Source organism: Oncorhynchus gorbuscha, linkage group LG07, assembly GCF_021184085.1.
Source record: "Oncorhynchus gorbuscha isolate QuinsamMale2020 ecotype Even-year linkage group LG07, OgorEven_v1.0, whole genome shotgun sequence".
NCBI lineage: Eukaryota > Metazoa > Chordata > Actinopteri > Salmoniformes > Salmonidae > Oncorhynchus > Oncorhynchus gorbuscha.
The window spans coordinates 31771699-31792326 of NC_060179.1; the positions used below are offsets into that span (position 1 = coordinate 31771699).

A 20628-nucleotide genomic window follows, 5' to 3' on the forward strand; every position below is an offset into this window, starting at 1 on the left:
AATTGACACAGGCCTCTGCGTCCCAAATTGACACAGGCCTCTGCGTCCCAAATTGACACAGGCCTCTGCGTCCCAAATTGGTGAGGGGTTATGTGTTCACACCTCCACCTGCCGCATCCAACCTCCTCCTCCCCAGACCTCAGCAACCTTTGCGCATAGGAAGCAATATTTAAGAGGAAAGAAGAACACAAGACCAGGAGGAAACAGACAGGAAAGATAGAACATGACAACCCGAAACAATGGTCAGTCACGTAAACATTCAGGAACATGGCACAAAAGACCAACAGCTACAAACTCCAACGAAAAGAACATCAGGGTCCTTCTTAATTTTTACAACTCCCAATGATTCAGTCACTTCCAACGATTCATAGTCACTTCCAACGATTCATAGTCACTTCCAACGATTCATAGTCACTTCCAACGATTCATAGTCACTTCCAACGAAACAGAATGTCACTAATTTCAATTATTTAAGCTTGTAGTGTTCAGCGATCTTCCACAGCTGTTCTTAAGTACATAATTCTAACAGGTCCTCTGATGGAAAGCGAATGAACTTGTATACATGAGACACCATAGTCATAAGTAAATAATCTTGCTCAACTCCTCTGCTGAGCACATCAGACCACAACCAGAGAAATGACAATCACCCTGAGCACCACAGAAGAGAGATGAGATACAGAGCTTCCCAAAAACCTACAATAACTCAACCCTAGTCTTCGTGCAGATTTGCGGTGGGTATTTACGCACTGTAGCCCGCTGGCAAGGAAAGAGAACCCCCCAGCATGCTGGAAAATTCCACCAAGCCACGGATGTGCCCCCGAGACAACTGCTCAGTCCACAGACACCACACAAAATTAACAAACATTTAACCATGCCCAACATGTCCAAAATTGAAACACGTCGCTAAGCCTATCAGGGGGAAAAGGCTATAGCTCCGGGTAGCAAGTTCCACTACCCTACCCAAATCTCCTACCCAAATCTCCTACCGAGGTACACAGCCGATTTACTCACCTCAGACTGACTTCCCAACAGAAAGTAGAACAAAAATCACTGGATGTTTTTGGAACTAGTGAACATAATGCGCCAATGTAAACTCAGATTTTGATATAAATATGAACTTTATCAAACAAAACATAGATGTATTGTGTAACATGAAGTCCTATGAGTGTCATCTGGTGATTCATTTTCATCTCTATTTGTGCTTTTTGTGACTCTGGCTGGAAAATCTTTGGCTGGTAAAATGTGTGTGTTTTTCTGTGGCTTCGTGGTGACCTAACAATCGTTTGTGGTGCTTTTGCTATAAAGCATATTTGAAATTGTACACTGTGGTGGGATTAACAACAAGATTAGCTTTAAAATGGTATAAGATACATGTATGTTTGAGGAATTTAAATTCTGAGATTCCTGTTTTGAATTTGGCGCCCTGCACTTTCACTGGCTGTTGTCATATCATCCCGTGAACGGGATTTCAGCCCTTTAACAAACTATAGTTTTGGCAAGTCGGTTATGACATCTATTTTGTGCATGACACAAGTAATTTTTCCAACAATTGTTTACAGACAGATTATTTCACTTATAATTCACTGTATCACAATTCCAGTGGGTCAGAAGTTTACATACAATAAATTGACTGTGCCTTTAAACAGCTTGGAAAATTCTAGAAAATGATGTCATGGCATTAGAAGCTTCTGATAGGCTAATTGACATAATTTGATTCAATTGGAGGTGTACCTGTGGATGTATTTGAAGGCCTACCTTCAAACTCAGTGCCTATTTGCTTGACATCATGAGAAAATCAAAAGAAATCAGCCAAGACATCAGAAAATGTAGACCTCCACAAGTCTGGTTCATCCTTGGGAGCAATTTCCAAATGCCTGAAGGTACACGTTCATCTGTACAAACAATAGCACGCAAGTATTAACACCATGGGACCACGCAGCCGTCATACCGCTCAGGAAGGAGACACGTTCTGTCTCCTAGAGATGAATGTACTTTGGGGCGAAAACTGCAAATCACTCCCAGAACAAGGACCTTGTGAAGATGCTGGAGGAAACGGGTACAAAAGTATCTATATCCACAGCAAAACGAGTCCTATATCGACATAACCTGAAAGGCCGCTCAGCAAGGAAGAAGCCACTGCTCCAAAACCACTATAAAACTGCACATGTGGACAAAGATCGTACTTTTTGGAGATATGTCCTCTGGTCTGATGAAACAAAAATAGAACTGTTTGGCCATAATGACCATCGTTATGTTCAGAGGGAAAAGGGGGAGGCTTGCAAGCCGAAGAACACCATCCCATCCGTGAAGCACGGGGTGGCAGCATCATGTTGTGGGGTTGCTTTGCTGCAGGAGGGACTGATGCACTTCACAAAATAGATGGCATCATGAGGCAGGACAATTATTAGGATATATTGAAGCAACATCTCAAGACATCAGTCAGGAAGTTAAAGCTTGGTCACAAGTGGGTCTTACAAATGGACAATGACCCCAAGCATACTTCCAAAGTTGTGGCAAAATGGCTTAAGGACAACAAATTCAAGGTATTGCAGTGGCCATCACAAAGCCCTGACTTCAATCCTATAAAAAATTTGTGGGCAGAACTGAAAAAGCTAGCAAGGAGGTCTACAAACCTGATTCAGTTACACCAGCTCTGTCAGGCGGAATGGGCCAAAATTCACCCAACTTATTGTGGGAAGCTTGTGGAAGGCTCCCAGAAACGTTTGACCCAAGTTAAACAATTTAAAGGCAATGCTAGCAAATACTAATTGAGTGTATGTAAACTTCTGACCCACTGGGAAAGAAATAAAAGCTGAAATACATAATTCTCTCTGCTATTATTCTGACATTTCACATTCTTAAAATAGTGGTGATTCTAACTGACTTAAGACAGGGAGTCTTTACTAGGATTAAATGTCAGGAATTGTGAAAAACTGAGTTTAAATGTATTTGACGAAGGTGTAAGTAAACTTCCGACTTCAACTGTGTAAAAAAAGCTCCAGTATGGTTTAAGACTCCATCATAGTACTGAGACCACACTCGGGAAGGTGGTAAATTTCCCTTTTTAATGGCGTCAGACCAAGGCTCTGCGTCTGTCGTTGTGCTACTAGACCTTAGTCCGGCTTTTAACACCACCCTTTTGAGTCAAGATCACTCACAGTCAAAAAGCTAGTCGAGATTTTTGGCTGGACTGACAATATTTTTATTCTCAGACCATATCATAGTTCAAAACTCGATCTTTGATAACAAAATAGATCAGTTGGTGTAGCACTTGCACTGCGGACCATAAATTGAAATATTTTTTTATTTTACTTTTATTTTTACTGTACCTGCATCTGATGGTCATGGTGCTTTCAAGGCAACTGGGAACCCCCACCCCCAAAAAACAAAAACACAGGTCAAATCAAGACGTCAATGATCTTTAGGTCGGAAAGTTTTCGACTTGGAATTGAAAAAAAATGGGATCTTGATTTTTTTCTGAGTTCCCAACTCACTGAAGTCGGAAGTCAGAAGATTTCCGATTTCCCAATTGTTTTGAACATTCCTCCAGTGAGACTAACCAGAGAGGGTACACCTCTTCTTACCCGATGACGAAACTTGAGTCGCTCCGCATCTGCCTCAGTCATGCTCAAAGTTATGTTGTACCTATGTCCAGAGAAAGTGAAACATTCCTCTATATTAAAATGGACACAACAAGCTGCTAATAATAATAAAATGCAGGGCTAATGATACACTTGGCTATTCATTCATTGCAGCGCAAGTACGGAGAATCGCGTTTTATGATTTGTAATAGTGTTGAACCGTGTTTTGAGCTATATAAAAACAAATGTGAACTCACTCATGAAGTTAATAAATTGTATATAGGCTAGTATAACACTTTGCTGTGGCTGGGGTCGTAGAAGCTCTATAGGTACGTTGATTTGAGCAATCCTATTGGCCAGAGCAGTTAGAGCACTCGGTTTAGCCACAGATGTCCCGGTCCACCGGGTAGGCCGGAGTCAATCTTTTCAGACAAATGAAATGGTACAAAATGGAAACACTTTGTTTGCCCGGTGCGCAGGGCTTCTGAATTAAGTGCACCTACCGCCTTCAGCGTAACACCTAAAAAAAAACGAGCGCAAGCCTTTATCGTTGGCGACCACTGTTTTTTTAAGAGATTGGACACCCAAAATAGTCTACGCAGAAAAGTTTTTGCCTGGTTTAGATCTGATCTAAATCTGTGGGTCTCAACGACTGATCACACGGTTTACGGACCCAGGAACGGAAACGACTACGAGTAGGAACACAGCACATGAGACAACCATAACAGCAGCAGGACACACACTTCAGGTGTGCAGCTGTGGTTGGGAGAGAGTAACATCGGCAAGGAGGTTAAGGATCCATCAAGGGAGGAAAAGGTGCTTGGGAGAGCAGAGACAGGGACCTCGCATTGACCAGTACTTCTTACGAAGCAGCCAGTCAAATCAGTCGAATGAAGCACAGCGACGGGACGCAAACCAAAGTTTGCAGAGCATCAGCACCCATGTAACGGAGGAGGATAACACAAGCACAGAAATGCCGGTGGATAAACTCACCCAACCACAGAGACCTCTAAAAGAGGAAAAGATCAAAGGGCACAGACCGAGTGTGAAGTGGCCCAAAGCTGCTAAAAAGAGATAGTGGGAAACAATCAACAACGACCGGACGAAAATCTTGGAACAACAGGTAGGAACAGCAGAGAAAAAGCTTGAAAGGATGGGAGACATTATCTACCACTACGGAGAAGAGCGCTTTGGAGTAAACAAAAGGAGAAGTGGCAAGACACCTCCCGCGCCTCCCGCGGAAGAAGGAACACTCAAGAACGCGGTTCTATAAAAAACCCTTTAAGTTTGTCAAAGACCTCTTCGCAAAGGAAAAGTGCGGAATCCTAAAAACCCCAAAGCCTGAACTGGAAGAACATCTGGAAAAGGTCCACCAGGACATGAAAAGGCATGAGCAGATAATCATCCCAGATGACATCCCACCTATTCAACCACCAGAATTCAATCTGGACACTGACCCTCCAAAATGGAGGGAAGTAGAGAACGTTGTCCGAAGAGCAAGAGCGGCCTCGGCTCCTGGGCCTAATGGAGTATCATACTAGCTCTACAAGAACGCCCCGGATATTCTACACTTTCTTTGGAGGCTCATGAGGATAGTGTGGCAGAAGGAAATAATACCAAAGGCATGGCGAAGGGCTGGTGGTGTGCTAATCCCGAAAGAGAAGGATGCGACAGACATCAGTCAATTCGGACCAATCTCCCTTCTCAACGTCGAAAGGAACAAGTACATTGATACATCTGTACAGAAAGCAGGCATTCCTGGTTTCTCTGGTTGCCTGGAACATACTAGTATGATTTGGCACCAGATCCAAACAGCTAAGAAGGACAAGAGAGACCTCTATGTCATCTTCCTCGACCTGGCCAATGCCTTTGGCTCAGTTCCCAATGAAATCCTCTGGGAATCGTTCAACATTTTCCACGTACCAGAACCCAACACTACACTGGTAAAGGCCTATTTCCAAAACCTGCAATTGTGTTTCACAACACCTGACTTCACAACAACATGGCAGCGCTTGGAAGTAGGCATAATGGCAGGCTGTACAATTTCTCCTCTGGCCTTCACTATGGCCATGGAAGTCATCATCAGGGCATCGAGATGGGTGGTCGGCAGTGAGAGAACTAAGGAAGGACTCCGTCTCCCACCTATCCGAGCATACATGGATGACATGACTACACTGACTACCACTGCAGCATGCACCAGGCGGCTACTTGCAAAGCTGCAGGATAACATCAAGTGGGCCCGGATGAAAATCAAGCCAAGCAAATCTCGAAGCATCTCCATAGTCAAGGGACAGCTTAAAGATGTGAGGTTCTGCATTGGAGATGACCCGATACCAACGGTGTATGAGCAACCCATCAAGAGCCTGGGTAGATGGTACAACGAAAGCCTCCGGGATAAAGATCATGTGCAGCAAGTAAGGCAGGACATCGCCAACGGTCTTGAGAATATCAACAAGACCCTACTGCCTGGGAAGCTCAAGCTTTGGTGCCTACAGTTTGGACTTCTCCCCCGGGTAATGTGGCCACTCACCGTCTATGAGGTCCCAATAACAACAGTGGAGAAGATGGAGCGAACCATTACCTCATACGTGAAGAAATGGCTGGGTGTCCCACGATGCCTGAGTAACATCGGCCTCTATGGCAAAGGGGTCCTTGAACTACCTCTTACAAGTCTAACGGAGGAGTACAAGTGCTCTAAAGTAAGACTTCAGATGACATTGAAGGACTCCAAAGACCAGACCATTAGCAAGGCTGCACCTCCCCTACAAACTGGACGAAAATGGACATCATCCAAGGCTGTGCAGCAAGCAACATCAGCCCTGAGACACCAAGACATTGTGGGGAATATCCAGCATGGAAGAGGAGGCTTTGGCCTGGCAGCAAGCAAACCAACGTTCCATAAGGCAACAACATCTGAACGCAGAAAGCTGGTGGTCAAGGAGGTGCGCAGACAGGAGGAGTCTGCAAGAAGTGCAAAGGCTGTCTCTCTTGCTAAACAAGGGCAATGGACGCGGTGGGAAGGCCTGGAGAGGAGAAAGATCAACTGGAGTAGGCTTTGGCAAATGGAGGCAAGCAACATCAGCTTCATCATAAGAGCTGTTTATGATGTGCTTCCATCACCAAAGAATCTACATCAATGGTATGGTGAGGACTCGACCTGCCCCTCTGCCCAGCTCCAGCGACTCTCAGGCATATAATGACAGGTTGCAAGACCAGCCTCTCACAAGGCCGCTACACCTGGAGGCACAATCAGGTCCTCAAGAGCCTGGCTGCAGCACTTGAGACCAAGAGGAGTGCAACCAATTCATTACCTCCAAAAACAAGCAATCCCGTCAAAACAACAAAATACATCCGGGAGGGACAGAAAAGGCCCAAGCATCCTCCTTCGAAGCCAGAAACTGGACACCTAGCCATGGCCTGGGACTGGAAGATGCTTGTCGATATTGGCCAGCAACTATTTTTTCCACCTGAGATTGCTTCTACCAACCTTAGGCTAGACATGGTACTCTGGTCCCCTTCACGAAAGGCTGTGTACATCATAGAGCTCACAGTCCCGTGGGAAAACTCTGTTGAAGACGACTACGAGCGTAAGAAACTGCGTTACACAGAGTTGGCAGCAGACGCAACTCAGCGTGGCTGGAATGCAAAAGTCTGGCCAGTTGAAGTGGGATGCAGAGGATTCGTGGCTTCTTCCACCATCAGGTTGCTGAAAGAACTTGGAATCCATGGACAGGCTCTGCGGCAGACCATCAGAGCAGTTTCTCAAGCAGCTGGGCTATAACTTCATGACCCCCCACCTGAGAACCCAATTCAAATCCCTCCAACTTGAGGAGGGCATATGAGGTATGCGGTCAGCTGTAGGGCTGGCTCAGGAAAGAGGACGCCCCTGCCTTGCATAGTCCCGTGGGACATCTTAATTGGGCATGGGACACAAGCTAAGGCTTGATCACCCTTTAGCTGGCCACCTTTGATGAGGGTGTTTAGTGATTAAAGGCCGAAACACCCACTGATTCGAAGGCACACTACTGAGGATGTGTCCCAAAATTGACATCTTAACCCAGTCTAAGAAATAAACCTCGCATGCCACTCTGTCAGCACCACGGCAAATCTCATGTGAGTGCATTCCATCTATTGGCACAATGGACAATTTTTAACATCTTGTCCCGGGTTTTATGATTCTAAATAGGTGTTCCTCAAGGTTCTGTTTTTTTTTTAGGACTTTTGTTTTCACTATATACAGTGAGGGAAAAAAGTATTTGATCCCTTGCTGATTTTGTATGTTTGCCCACTGACAAAGACATGATCAGTCTATAATTTTAATGGTAGGTTTATTTGAACAGTGAGAGACAGAATAACAACAACAAAAATCCAGAGAAACGCATGTCAAAAATGTTATAAATTGATTTGCCAACTGATATTTACTCCTGAGGTGCTGACCTGTTGCAACCTCTATAACCACTGTGATTATTATTTGACCCTGCTGGTCATCTATGAACATTTGAACATCTTGAAGAGGGATCTAGTGTTAATGGCCCTGCATTCCTATAATTGCCACCGATACATCCAGAAGAGGAATCGCTAGCCCTCAGAGCCTTGTTCCTCTTGAGCTTTCTTCCTAGGTTCCTGCCTTTCTAGGGAGTTTTTCCTAGCCACTGTGCTTCTACATCTGCATTGCTTGCTCTTTGGGGTTTTAGACTGGGTTTTTGTAACAGCACTGTGTGACATCTACTGATGTAAAAAAAATGGCTTTACAAATACATTTGATTGATTGATTGTCTAATGAGTCTCTTTCAAAAGATGCACCGTCGACCCCAGTCTGAAATCAATGCTTTATGACTATATGAGACTTCTTTGATTTAGCCTCTGTTGTGTTGTGTTTTACTTGGAAAGTAAAGCCTAAAAACAGAGTGATTTCATTGACCATGTGGAAAAGCTGCTTGTTGGTGTCAAAAAAAAGAAGAAAACCCTGATTAATAATGAATGAATTATTAACATGAAAAGAAGCGTGCCCCCATTGGCTAATGGTGCAGCCGTCCGATTCGTCTCCTATTCTGTGTGCTCCTTCTCTCGTTCCTAATGGAGCCTCTCTCTTTCCTTTCTATATCTTCCCTCTCTACCTGGTACACTTAGCCTGGAATCCATTCAACCTCTTCCTTTAGATCCAAATGTGATGTTAGTCTTCTAAGTGTGAACACAAAATCTTTCTGCCAAGCCAATGTCCGCACATGAAAAAAGGGTGCGTTATCCTGTGGAGCAGACAACATCGTGTTGCCACAGTGACGTCAGCCCGCGATCGATGCAACACGCACATCAAAGCGTAAAGAGGGTGTGAGTGTATTTTCAAACTCCTGAAAGGGACAAAAAAACTTTTCATTGTGACAGTATGACATTACACAGTCGGAAAATCGTAGGATTTTATGAAGCGACAAAGTTTGGGTATTTTTTGCGACCTGGTACTTTTTTCTATCATCAAGGGGAGCCAATCCTATAAACTCCATTTAACAGAAGTAGGAAAAGTAAATGGATTAAATAGAACATTTAACATTGTTCAACAGCAAAAGGTTTCCTTTGCGATCAATTCAACAAGTTGTCCGTTACCTTTGACCGGAGGGGCAGGTAGTTTTCTCCTCTGTTGGCGTGATGTGTCAAGGGTTTGAGGCTGCAGAGTGACAGATCAGTATGGTGAATACAGTGGCCATATGAGGGTGTAGCTGTGCGTAATAATTGTCTGGTGGGAATATACTACGGTATTACCGTAGGTCTTGGCTTGGAGAAGTTGGAGAAACGATTGCAGGCGGTGACATTCAGTCCAGCTGTTTTTAGGGATAGTATCCTCTCCTCGATGTCTGATACCTGGAGGAGAAAGATTCCAAATGATTCCCGAAAATAAAAACGACATTCGCTGTAGATGTATTGTAGAGTACATCAAGGCTCAGGTTCATTTAATGAATGAATGAATCAGGTTCATTTGGAAGACACCATTAGAATACAATTACACATTGCCACATTCTCTCCAGTCTCCACATTCAAACCTGCATTCTTACAGGACCATCAAACATTGGTTGCATTCCATCCCCAACACATTGCCACGTCGTCAACTGCACAGTTGGGCAAGCATCACATCTGACCTGCGTCTGCAATGTCATCAGCATGGAATGCAGTCATAGAAACAACTGGGCGTTTGGATATGAATGGACCCCCTACCTGGAGCTCAGACTGCTGCACCTGGGCGGCAGCAGTGGCCACCTGGTCCTCCAGGAAGGCCAGGTCTCTGTCTGAGGTGCCACTGCTGATGCCTCGGGCCACCTTCTCCAGGTCCCCCAGTGACCCCTCCAGGCCGTACACCGCCCCCGCAGCCATGTACACCTACAGGGACAAGTCACGTGTTACAGGAAAGGTCAATGGGCACAGGTGCTGAGCATAACAATGTTGAGGACCCACAGGGCTCTATCCTTGGGCCTTTCTTGTTTAGTCTTTACAGGTGGTAGTCACTATATGGTCATGCTAAGATGGACAAAAGTGGCTCAGATAGTGAGTTCAGATGAGCAAGTACACATATCCTTTCTAGCATGGCCAGATAGTGACCACCAACATTGAGATGTATGTAGGCACTGGGTCTTACGTTTTCCTCCATCTTGGTGAGTTTCTGGTCCAGCTTCCTGGTCTCTAAGTTACTGAGGAAGGACTCAGACGCGCTCATGCACTCAGAGGGGGTGACACTATCGCCCCCCGCCTCACCAATCAGTTCCTCTGTGGCGTTGAGCACCTTCAGTACCTCTGTGGTGATACTGCACAGCGATGCGGCCGAGTACTTCTGCTCAACACACACACACACGTGCACACACACGTCAAGACACACACACACACACATCACATACACACACAAAGACATGCCACATAGAAACAGACACACAACACACACAGAGATACGAGTCAGACACACACAGGCACGAACATGACTATCATTAGTGGGTACAAACAAATATGGAACAGTCAAGAGGAGAGTCGTAACAGGGTCCAAGTGAGATGTTTACAGCATGGTCCTCAATGACACACAGAGCTTTTACACCTCCAATCAGTGCAGCACACACACACACACACATCGTCACGACTCATGTCAACCTGCAAGGAGCAATCAGGTGGAGGACGAAGAGTGTGACGCTTCATGTGGAAGAGGAGGGGAGCTGTTGACCTTTATTACTAGATTCCAGGTCATGGTAGGGTTACCTAACAGAGTTACAATTACTGTATTTACATTTTCCTCTACCAAACCACTAGAAAAGTAGAAAATGTGAGAAAACACGATAAGTGCAGTCTCGAACCTACAAGACTAACAAACAACACCCCTGCTGTAAAGTACAAACAAGTACATCTGAATGGATGAAAAGGTGAGAGGGACGAGGGAGAAGGAGAGAGATCGATGTAATTCAATAATGAGATAATCCTTGGCTTGAAGCTTTGATCTGTGGGACTAACAAGTGCATTGATCCACACCCCTTTCTCTCTCTCTCTTTTTAAGACGTGTTAGCTAGCTAGCGATGTACGTGGGCTTGAAAGGAAGTGTGTATAGTGTGGGTGGTAAGGGGTGGCACTCGAGTGGGAGACAAGAGGAGATGAGAGGCGGCTCCTTTTGAACACTCAGAGGTGACTTAGAGAGCAAAGAGCGAGAGGGAAAGATTTCAGGTACCGACTGAGTACGTAGATGGGTAATGGGAGCCGGAGTTTTGGTCGTCACCTATAGTACATTACCAATATACATCATTATCACACGGCTCCAACACTAGGCTCCATTTCCTACTGCGACATATGTGTTTAGAAAGCGCTTTTAGAAACTGCATCCAACTTATAACAGCTTATACATATAATATACATTTTACGGACAAAATTTATTTTCCAATAGTTATCTTTTGTTTGTTTTTAATCCCATCCTTCAGCTACCTTCAACCCCTCCCATCTATCCCTGTAGACCAGTCCCATCCTTCAGCTACCCTCAACCCCTCCCATCTATCCCTGTAGACCAGTCCCATCCTTCAGCTACCCTCAACCCCTCCCATCTATCCCTGTAGACCAGTCCCATCCTTCAGCTACCCTCAACCCCTCCCATCTATCCCTGTAGACCAGTCCCATCCTTCAGCTACCCTCAACCCCTCCCATCTATCCCTGTAGACCAGTCCCATCCTTCAGCTACCCTCAACCCCTCCCATCTATCCCTGTAGACCAGTCCCATCCTTCAGCTACCCTCAACCCCTCCCATCTATCCCTGTAGACCAGTCCCATCCTTCAGCTACCCTCAACCCCTCCCATCTATCCCTGTAGACCAGTCCCATCCTTCAGCTACCCTCAACCCCTCCCATCTATCCCTGTAGACCAGTCCCATCCTTCAGCTACCCTCAACCCCTCCCATCTATCCCTGTAGACCAGTCCCATCCTTCAGTTACCCTCAACCCCTCCCATCTATCCCTGTAGACCAGTCCCATCCTTCAGTTACCCTCAACCCCTCCCATCTATCCCTGTAGACCATCCAGTTTGATTTCTATTTGCCATATATTTTTTTATCTGTGCTTTGTAGAAGCACCCTTGGCAGCGTCTTTCTGGGTGAGTCTCTAAGAGCTTTCCACACCTGGATTGTGCAACATTTGCTCATTATTATTTTCTAAATTCTTCAGGCTCTGTGAAATTGGTTGATTGGTTGATCATTGCTAACCATTTTTATCAGGTCTTTCCATAGATTTTCAAGCAGATTTAAATCAAAATTGTAACTCGGCCACTCAGCAACATTCACTGTCTTCTTGGTAAGCAATTCCAGTGTAGATTTATGTTTTAGGTTATTTATCTCTCAGTGTCTGGTGGAAAGCAGACTGAACTAGGTTTTCCTAGAATCTTGACTGTGCTTAGCTCCATTCTGTTTTTCTTCTACCCAGTCCATAACCATTACAAGCATACCCATAACATGATGCAGCCACCAATATGCTTGAGAATATGGAGCGTGGTACTCAGTAATGTATTTTATTGTATTTGCTCCAAATCAGGACAAAAAGTGAATTGCTGTGCCACATTGTTTGCAGTATTACTTTAGTGCCTTGTTGCAAACAGGATGCACGTTTTAGATTATGATTTTTTTTATCTGTACAGGATTTCCTATTTTCACTGTCAATTGGGTTCATATTGTGGAGTAACTACAATGTTGTTGATCAATCATTAAACGCGAACTGTTTTAAAGTGACCATTGGGCTCACGGTGATTCCCTGAGCAGTTCTCTTCCTCTCTGGCAACTGTGTTAGGAAGGATGCCTGTATCGCTTTAGTGACACGGTGTATTGATAATGACCACTGTGCTCAAAGGGATATTCAATGTCTGCTTTAAAAATATATATATCCATCTACCAATAGGTACCTTCTTCGTGAGATATTAAAATTTGAAATTCAAGTTTGAAATTCACTGCTCGACTGAGGTAACCTTACAGATAATTGTATGTGTGGGGTACAGAGATGAGGCAGTCATTCAAAAAACACGTTCAATACTATTATTCCACACATAGTGAGTCCATGAAACTTATTATGTGACTTGTTAAGAAAATATTTACTCCTGAACTTATTTAGGCTGCCATAACAAAGGGATTGAATATTTATTGACTCAAGACATTTAAACTTTTCATGTTTTATTCATTTGTAAAAATGTCTAAAAACATAATTACACTTTTACTTGATGGCGTATTGTGTTTAGGCCAGTGACCAACAATCTCAATTTAATCTAATTTAAATTCAGGCTTTAACATAACAAAATGTGGAATAAATCAAGGGGTGTGAATACTTCCTGAAAGCACTGTATGTCAAAGTGTGTCAAATATGTAAGTTGAAAACACTGCGACTGCGTGATGTTCCGGAGACATCCTAACGACACATTTTAATTTGCAGGGCATCACCTGTGAAATCTCATGTGAAAGATATCCACGTGAAACTTCATATGAAATATCATCACATGAGAAGTGTTCAAAAACCACACGTGAAAGGATATGTGATAACGTGAAAATCCACATGTGAAACATCACGTGAAATAAAATGAGACATTAGGCAAAACGTGACAATTTCACGGGAATTAATGTGATTTCCACATATGAAATCATGTGGTTTTTCCGTAAGGGTACAAGCTAATGCAGTCGGCCTTTTATGTCTAAATTGAATACAGCACCATCAGCTTTTCACTCATGACTCCATCTAGTGGCTTTGAATAACAATTATACCTGATTGTGTCCAGAAGTCCCTAAAATAAACCTACGTCCCAAATGGTACACTATTCCCTACACGCACTGGTTAAAAGTAGTGAACTATATAGGAAGTTCATCAGAGAGAGAGAGAGCGTGACTAATATCACGATGGCCCCTGACAAAATAACCATGTTTCATTTGATGATGCCTTGGTGACAGAGTGTCTAAGAATTGTAAGAAGTGAATCATCAGATAGACGCAGTGAGTGTGTGTTAGTGTGCGTTGTCCACCACAGCAATCTGATTAATTTGATTGTTTTGGGGTTGCATCACGTGAATGTTAAGGTTGGGACTGTGGTTAGTCATGTCGCATACAAGGTGTGTGTGTGTGTGTGTGTGTGTGTGTGTGTGTGTGTGTGTGTGTGTGTGTGTGTGTGTGTGTGTGTGTGTGTGTGTGTGTGTGTGTGTGTGTGTGTGTGTGTGTGTGTGTGTGTGTGTGTGTGTGTGTGTGTGTGTGTGTGTGTGTGCGCTTGTGTGATGTCCTGACTGACTGTGTTATAGAGACAGTAAATCTCACCTGCTGTAAGAGAGAGGAGAGCAACTGTAGCCTCTGCTGTAGTTCCACCCCATTCTGTCTCTCGCGACAGACAGACATGCGCGCACGGACAGATGGACGGACAGAAAGACAAAAGGAGAAAGGGAGACGGGGGTGGGGGGGATATCGAGAGAAACGGGAGAAAGACAGATGTGGGACACGGATGGCACAGAAAGATGTGGATGAGAGAAGAGGTGAGAACGGGTAGGCGAGGAGGGAGGAAGAGGTTCGGGATGAGTAGAAGGTACAGCCAGAAGAAAGGGAGGCAAAATAAAGGAGTGACCGAGAGAAACGAGATAAAGGAGAAACAGAGAGTTTAATATAAGAGTAAAGATAACTCAGGGTAGCCGCCTGCGGTGTTTAGGTGACGACACAAACAGGACATACAGGTCATGTATGATAGGCTAAAGCCATAGAGAGGTATTAAAGAGCTCATCTCCTATCTTTTCCCATGCTAACACAGGCTTTGGGTCAAACATCCCTATCCAAGTATCCATATCCCTATCCTTCGATTTGTCCCTCTTTCCAACTCTATGGCTGAAGCTAAATATGAAACAAAGACCTCCTATTCTGCCTCTCTCTGCTTACCTGTCCGTCACACAGCACCCCTTCCTGGATAGATGGGGTAATTGCAGGCGAGGAGGGCGTGGATCCTGTCTTTTCGTTTCGGTCTTCCACTTCTTCCCCCTTTCTTTCGGTCTCTCTGTCCACCTCTTTTCTCTGTAGTTTCTTACTTTGCCTGTTCTTCTCCACTGTCTTATTTTCCCTGCCATCTACTTTCTCTTCCAAACTCTTTCCTCCTCTCTCCAACCTCCTCTCCTTCACTCTCTCCTCCTGTCTCAATGTCAGACATTCCCTTAGTCGCTCTCTCTTTTTCAGTTCCGGCCCGTTCACTGACTCAAACGTCTCTCGCTTCGTCCTATCCCTACTTTTACTGCTCTGTCTCTCACTTTGTGCCTGGGGATCTCGCTCTCTCTCAATCTGCCTCAGCTTCTCTTTCTGTCTGTCGCTTTCTCTGTCTCTCTTTACGGGGCTTTTGATTGGCTCATCCTCGGACGAGCTCGCTACTTCCTCGCTGCTGGCTCGTCCAACCAGCTGGCCCAGTTTGGAGTAGAGCTCCTGCTCCAGTGTGTCTCCCGAGCCGGGCCCAGAGCTGCTGGGGGACAGTGGGCCAGGGGCCATGCAGTTAGGGGAGCTGGGGGCCGCAGAGTTAGGGGCCACAGTGTCCTGGTTCTTGGGCTCGGGGGTCATGACCGCAGAGGAGGTCTCGGGCACGGGCCCCACGTCAGGCCCAGGCATCTCCTCACTCATGCCACTCTTCAGCAGGGCGTTCAGCAGGAAACTGTTCTCCTACGGGCGGAGATGGAGAGAAAGACAGAATGAAAGAGAGAGCAATAGGGAGACCTTCATGCTTATCTCCTTCCATATGAACAAGCATTGTCCTTTCCTGCCACCCAGTGGTGTACTAATGTTTCACAACAGTCTCATGAGGGTTGACGAAAGGACTACACTTTTTTTTCTGTTGTTGTTGTTGAGATGTATAACAACTAGAATGAGGTGTCGTAAAGGAGACTAAAACAACTAGAAGGAGGTGTCGTAAAGGTGACTAAAACAACTAGAAGGAGGTGTCGTAAAGGTGACTAAAACAACTAGAAGGAGGTGTCGTAAAGGTGACTAAAACAACTAGAATGAGGTGTCGTAAAGGTGACTAAAACAACTAGAATGAGGTGTCGTAAAGGTGACTAAAACAACTAGAAGGAGGTGTCGTAAAGGTGACTAAAACAACTAGAAGGAGGTGTCGTAAAGGTGACTAAAACAACTAGAATGAGGTGTCGTAAAGGTGACTAAAACAACTAGAATGAGGTGTCGTAAAGGTGACTAAAACAACTAGAATGAGGTGTCGTAAAGGTGACTAAAACAACTAGAAGGAGGTGTCGTAAAGGTGACTAAAACAACTAGAATGAGGTGTCGTAAAGGTGACTAAAACAACTAGAATGAGGTGTCGTAAAGGTGACTAAAACAACTAGAAGGAGGTGTCGTAAAGGTGACTAAAACAACTAGAAGGAGGTGTCGTAAAGGTGACTAAAACAACTAGAAGGAGGTGTCGTAAAGGTGACTAAAACAACTAGAAGGAGGTGTCGTAAAGGTGACTAAAACAACTAGAAGGAGGTGTCGTAAAGGTGACTAAAACAACTAGAAGGAGGTGTCGTAAAGGTGACTAAAACAACTAGAAGGAGGTGTCGTAAAGGTGACTAAAACAACTAGAAGGAGGTGTCGTAAAGGTGACTAAAACAACTAGAAGGAGGTGTCGTAAAGGTGACTAAAACAACTAGAAGGAGGTGTCGTAAAGGTGACTAAAACAACTAGAAGGAGGTGTCGTAAAGGTGACTAAAACAACTAGAAGGAGGTGTCGTAAAGGTGACTAAAACAACTAGAAGGAGGTGTCGTAAAGGTGACTAAAACAACTAGAAGGAGGTGTCGTAAAGGTGACTAAAACAACTAGAAGGAGGTGTCGTAAAGGTGACTAAAACAACTAGAATGAGGTGTCGTAAAGGTGACTAAAACAACTAGAATGAGGTGTCGTAAAGGTGACTAAAACAACTAGAAGGAGGTGTCGTAAAGGTGACTAAAACAACTAGAAGGAGGTGTCGTAAAGGTGACTAAAACAACTAGAAGGAGGTGTCGTAAAGGTGACTAAAACAACTAGAAGGAGGTGTCGTAAAGGTGACTAAAACAACTAGAATGAGGTGTCGTAAAGGTGACTAAAACAACTAGAAGGAGGTGTCGTAAAGGTGACTAAAACAACTAGAATGAGGTGTCGTAAAGGTGACTAAAACAACTAGAAGGAGGTGTCGTAAAGGTGACTAAAACAACTAGAATGAGGTGTCGTAAAGGTGACTAAAACAACTAGAATGAGGTGTCGTAAAGGTGACTAAAACAACTAGAATGGAGGTGTCGTAAAGGTGACTAAAACAACTAGAATGAGGTGTCGTAAAGGTGACTAAAACAACTAGAAGGAGGTGTCGTAAAGGTGACTAAAACAACTAGAATGAGGTGTCGTAAAGGTGACTAAAACAACTAGAATGAGGTGTCGTAAAGGTGACTAAAACAACTAGAAGGAGGTGTCGTAAAGGTGACTAAAACAACTAGAAGGAGGTGTCGTAAAGGTGACTAAAACAACTAGAATGAGGTGTCGTAAAGGTGACTAAAACAACTAGAATGAGGTGTCGTAAAGGTGACTAAAACAACTAGAATGAGGTGTCGTAAAGGTGACTAAAACAACTAGAAGGAGGTGTCGTAAAGGTGACTAAAACAACTAGAATGAGGTGTCGTAAAGGTGACTAAAACAACTAGAATGAGGTGTCGTAAAGGTGACTAAAACAACTAGAATGAGGTGTCGTAAAGGTGACTAAAACAACTAGAATGAGGTGTCGTAAAGGTGACTAAAACAACTAGAATGAGGTGTCGTAAAGGTGACTAAAACAACTAGAATGAGGTGTCGTAAAGGTGACTAAAACAACTAGAATGAGGTGTCGTAAAGGTGACTAAAACAACTAGAAGGAGGTGTCGTAAAGGTGACTAAAACAACTAGAATGAGGTGTCATAAAGGTGACTAAAACAACTAGAAGGAGGTGTCGTAAAGGTGACTAAAACAACTAGAATGAGGTGTCGTAAAGGTGACTAAAACAACTAGAAGGAGGTGTCGTAAAGGTGACTAAAACAACTAGAATGAGGTGTCGTAAAGGTGACTAAAACAACTAGAATGAGGTGTCGTAAAGGTGACTAAAACAACTAGAATGAGGTGTCGTAAAGGTGACTAAAACAACTAGAATGAGGTGTCGTAAAGGTGACTAAAACAACTAGAATGAGGTGTCGTAAAGGTGACTAAAACAACTAGAATGAGGTGTCGTAAAGGTGACTAAAACAACTAGAATGAGGTGTCGTAAAGGTGACTAAAACAACTAGAATGAGGTGTCGTAAAGGTGACTAAAACAACTAGAAGGAGGTGTCGTAAAGGTGACTAAAACAACTAGAAGGAGGTGTCGTAAAGGTGACTAAAACAACTAGAATGAGGTGTCATAAAGGTGACTAAAACAACTAGAAGGAGGTGTCGTAAAGGTGACTAAAACAACTAGAATGAGGTGTCGTAAAGGTGACTAAAACAACTAGAAGGAGGTGTCGTAAAGGTGACTAAAACAACTAGAAGGAGGTGTCGTAAAGGTGACTAAAACAACTAGAATGAGGTGTCGTAAAGGTGACTAAAACAACTAGAAGGAGGTGTCGTAAAGGTGACTAAAACAACTAGAAGGAGGTGTCGTAAAGGTGACTAAAACAACTAGAAGGAGGTGTCAACTAGAAGGAGGTAAAGGTGACTAAAACAACTAGAATGAGGTGTCGTAAAGGTGACTAAAACAACTAGAATGAGGTGTCGTAAAGGTGACTAAAACAACTAGAAGGAGGTGTCGTAAAGGTGACTAAAACAACTAGAATGAGGTGTCGTAAAGGTGACTAAAACAACTAGAAGGAGGTGTCGTAAAGGTGACTAAAACAACTAGAAGGAGGTGTCGTAAAGGTGACTAAAACAACTAGAAGGAGGTGTCGTAAAGGTGACTAAAACAACTAGAAGGAGGTGTCGTAAAGGTGACTAAAACAACTAGAAGGAGGTGTCGTAAAGGTGACTAAAACAACTAGAATGAGGTGTCGTAAAGGTGACTAAAACAACTAGAAGGAGGTGTCGTAAAGGTGACTAAAACAACTAGAAGGTGTCGTAAAGATGACTAAAACAACTAGAATGAGGTGTCGTAAAGGTGACTAAAACAACTAGAATGAGGTGTCGTAAAGGTGACTAAAACAACTAGAATGAGGTGTCGTAAAGGTGACTAAAACAACTCTGTACCTACTACTGCCAATGTGAAGAGATTGGCGAAGCTGCTACACGTGCCATATCTTTACATTGACATTTTTTGTGGTTTAGCAGAGACACTGTCAGCCAGAGAGATTTCCAATCAGTTCATTCAACCAAGCTAGATAAGACAACCACATATCACAGTCATTGCAAGTAAAACCCTACTCAAGGCTTTGTGAGTGAATGTCCTCCCACCTGTGCAGATGACGAATAAAGTGGTTGTGTGTGTGTCTGTGCGTGGGCCTGGTTCCCCGCCAGCTCCCTCTTGCTCTTCCTGCGTCTCCGCGACCTCCTGACGTGGTTGCTTTGCCCACTGTCCCCAGTCACCTTGGGGTTAAAGTTCACATCCAGCGCCTCCGGGTGGAGCGAGTACAAAGGGGGGTTCTGGTGTTGATGCTGATGATGGTGGTACTGAGCTTGCTGGGGATGAAGATACGGGTCCTGGTTAGGGCCTGTCTTCGTCATTACGTTCTGGAGGGGTTTGCCTGGTCGGGTGGGGGGTACAGAGGAACACTCTGAGTCAGAGTTGAGGGTCTCGATGTTGGTGTACTGGCCCGAAGAGGGCGATGTGACCGGGAGGTGGACCGGGGTGTACGTCCACTCAGGGTCGTGCTGGGAGTCCGTGTAGTACGTCTCGTCGGAGAGTTTCCGTTGGAACTGGCGCAGCGCGGCCCCCCAGCCCCCCTTGTCGTCCTCCTGGTCGGATTCGGGGCCCATCTCGTCGTAGGCCGAGACCACGTCGGACTCTTTCTCCAGGACGCTGAACACCAGAGACTTTCTCTTGGTCAGCAGGCTGGGACGGGAGTGCTGAGAGCTCTGCAGAGCGATCCAGTTACCGTCCGGGCTCTGCAGCACCGAGGACGCACCTGTACATACAGGCACAGATAAACATATCTAGAGCTTTATGTAGGTGACAAACACAGCATTCTTCCTGGGACCGCAACGGTATGGAATCGTCCTGTTGCATGTAACATGTTTGACTGTACAGAGAGACGTGACAGTACTGACGTGTCTTTGCATGTAAAACGTGACAGTACTGACATGTCTTTGCATGTAAAACGTGACAGTACTGACGTGTCTTTGCATGTAAAACGTGACAGTACTGACGTGTCATTGCATGTAAAACGTGACAGTACTGACGTGTCTTTGCGTGTAAAACGTGACAGTACTGACGTGTCTTTGCATGTAAAACGTGACAGTACTGACGTGTCTTTGCGTGTAAAACGTGACAGTACTGACGTGTCTTTGCGTGTAAAACCTGACAGTACTGACGTGTCTTTGCATGTAAAACGTGACAGTACTGACGTGTCTTTGCGTGTAAAACGTGACAGTACTGACGTGTC

The 20628-nt window shown here is 44.5% G+C and overlaps 1 protein-coding gene across 9 annotated transcripts in view; it reads right to left on the reverse strand.

Moving 5' to 3' along the window:
- myripb (myosin VIIA and Rab interacting protein b) overlaps nucleotides 1-20628 on the reverse strand; it is a 217807-nt gene that overhangs the window by 7391 nt on the left and 189788 nt on the right. For 6 of the 9 annotated variants that reach the window (XM_046356195.1, XM_046356191.1, XM_046356198.1 and 3 more), the window contains 6 exons: nucleotides 19481-20151; nucleotides 14968-15729; nucleotides 10204-10395; nucleotides 9786-9947; nucleotides 9336-9434; nucleotides 9180-9240 (listed from right to left, as the gene is read on the reverse strand). In XM_046356195.1, coding sequence (XP_046212151.1) covers nucleotides 9180-9240; nucleotides 9336-9434; nucleotides 9786-9947; nucleotides 10204-10395; nucleotides 14968-15729; nucleotides 19481-20151 — 1947 coding nt within the window. Of the gene's footprint in view, nucleotides 1-3560; nucleotides 3646-8004; nucleotides 8930-9179; nucleotides 9241-9335; nucleotides 9435-9785; nucleotides 9948-10203; nucleotides 10396-14967; nucleotides 15730-19480; nucleotides 20152-20628 lie in introns of those variants that run through there. The other 3 variants (XR_006839632.1, XR_006839633.1, XM_046356192.1) reach the window with 3 other exon arrangements.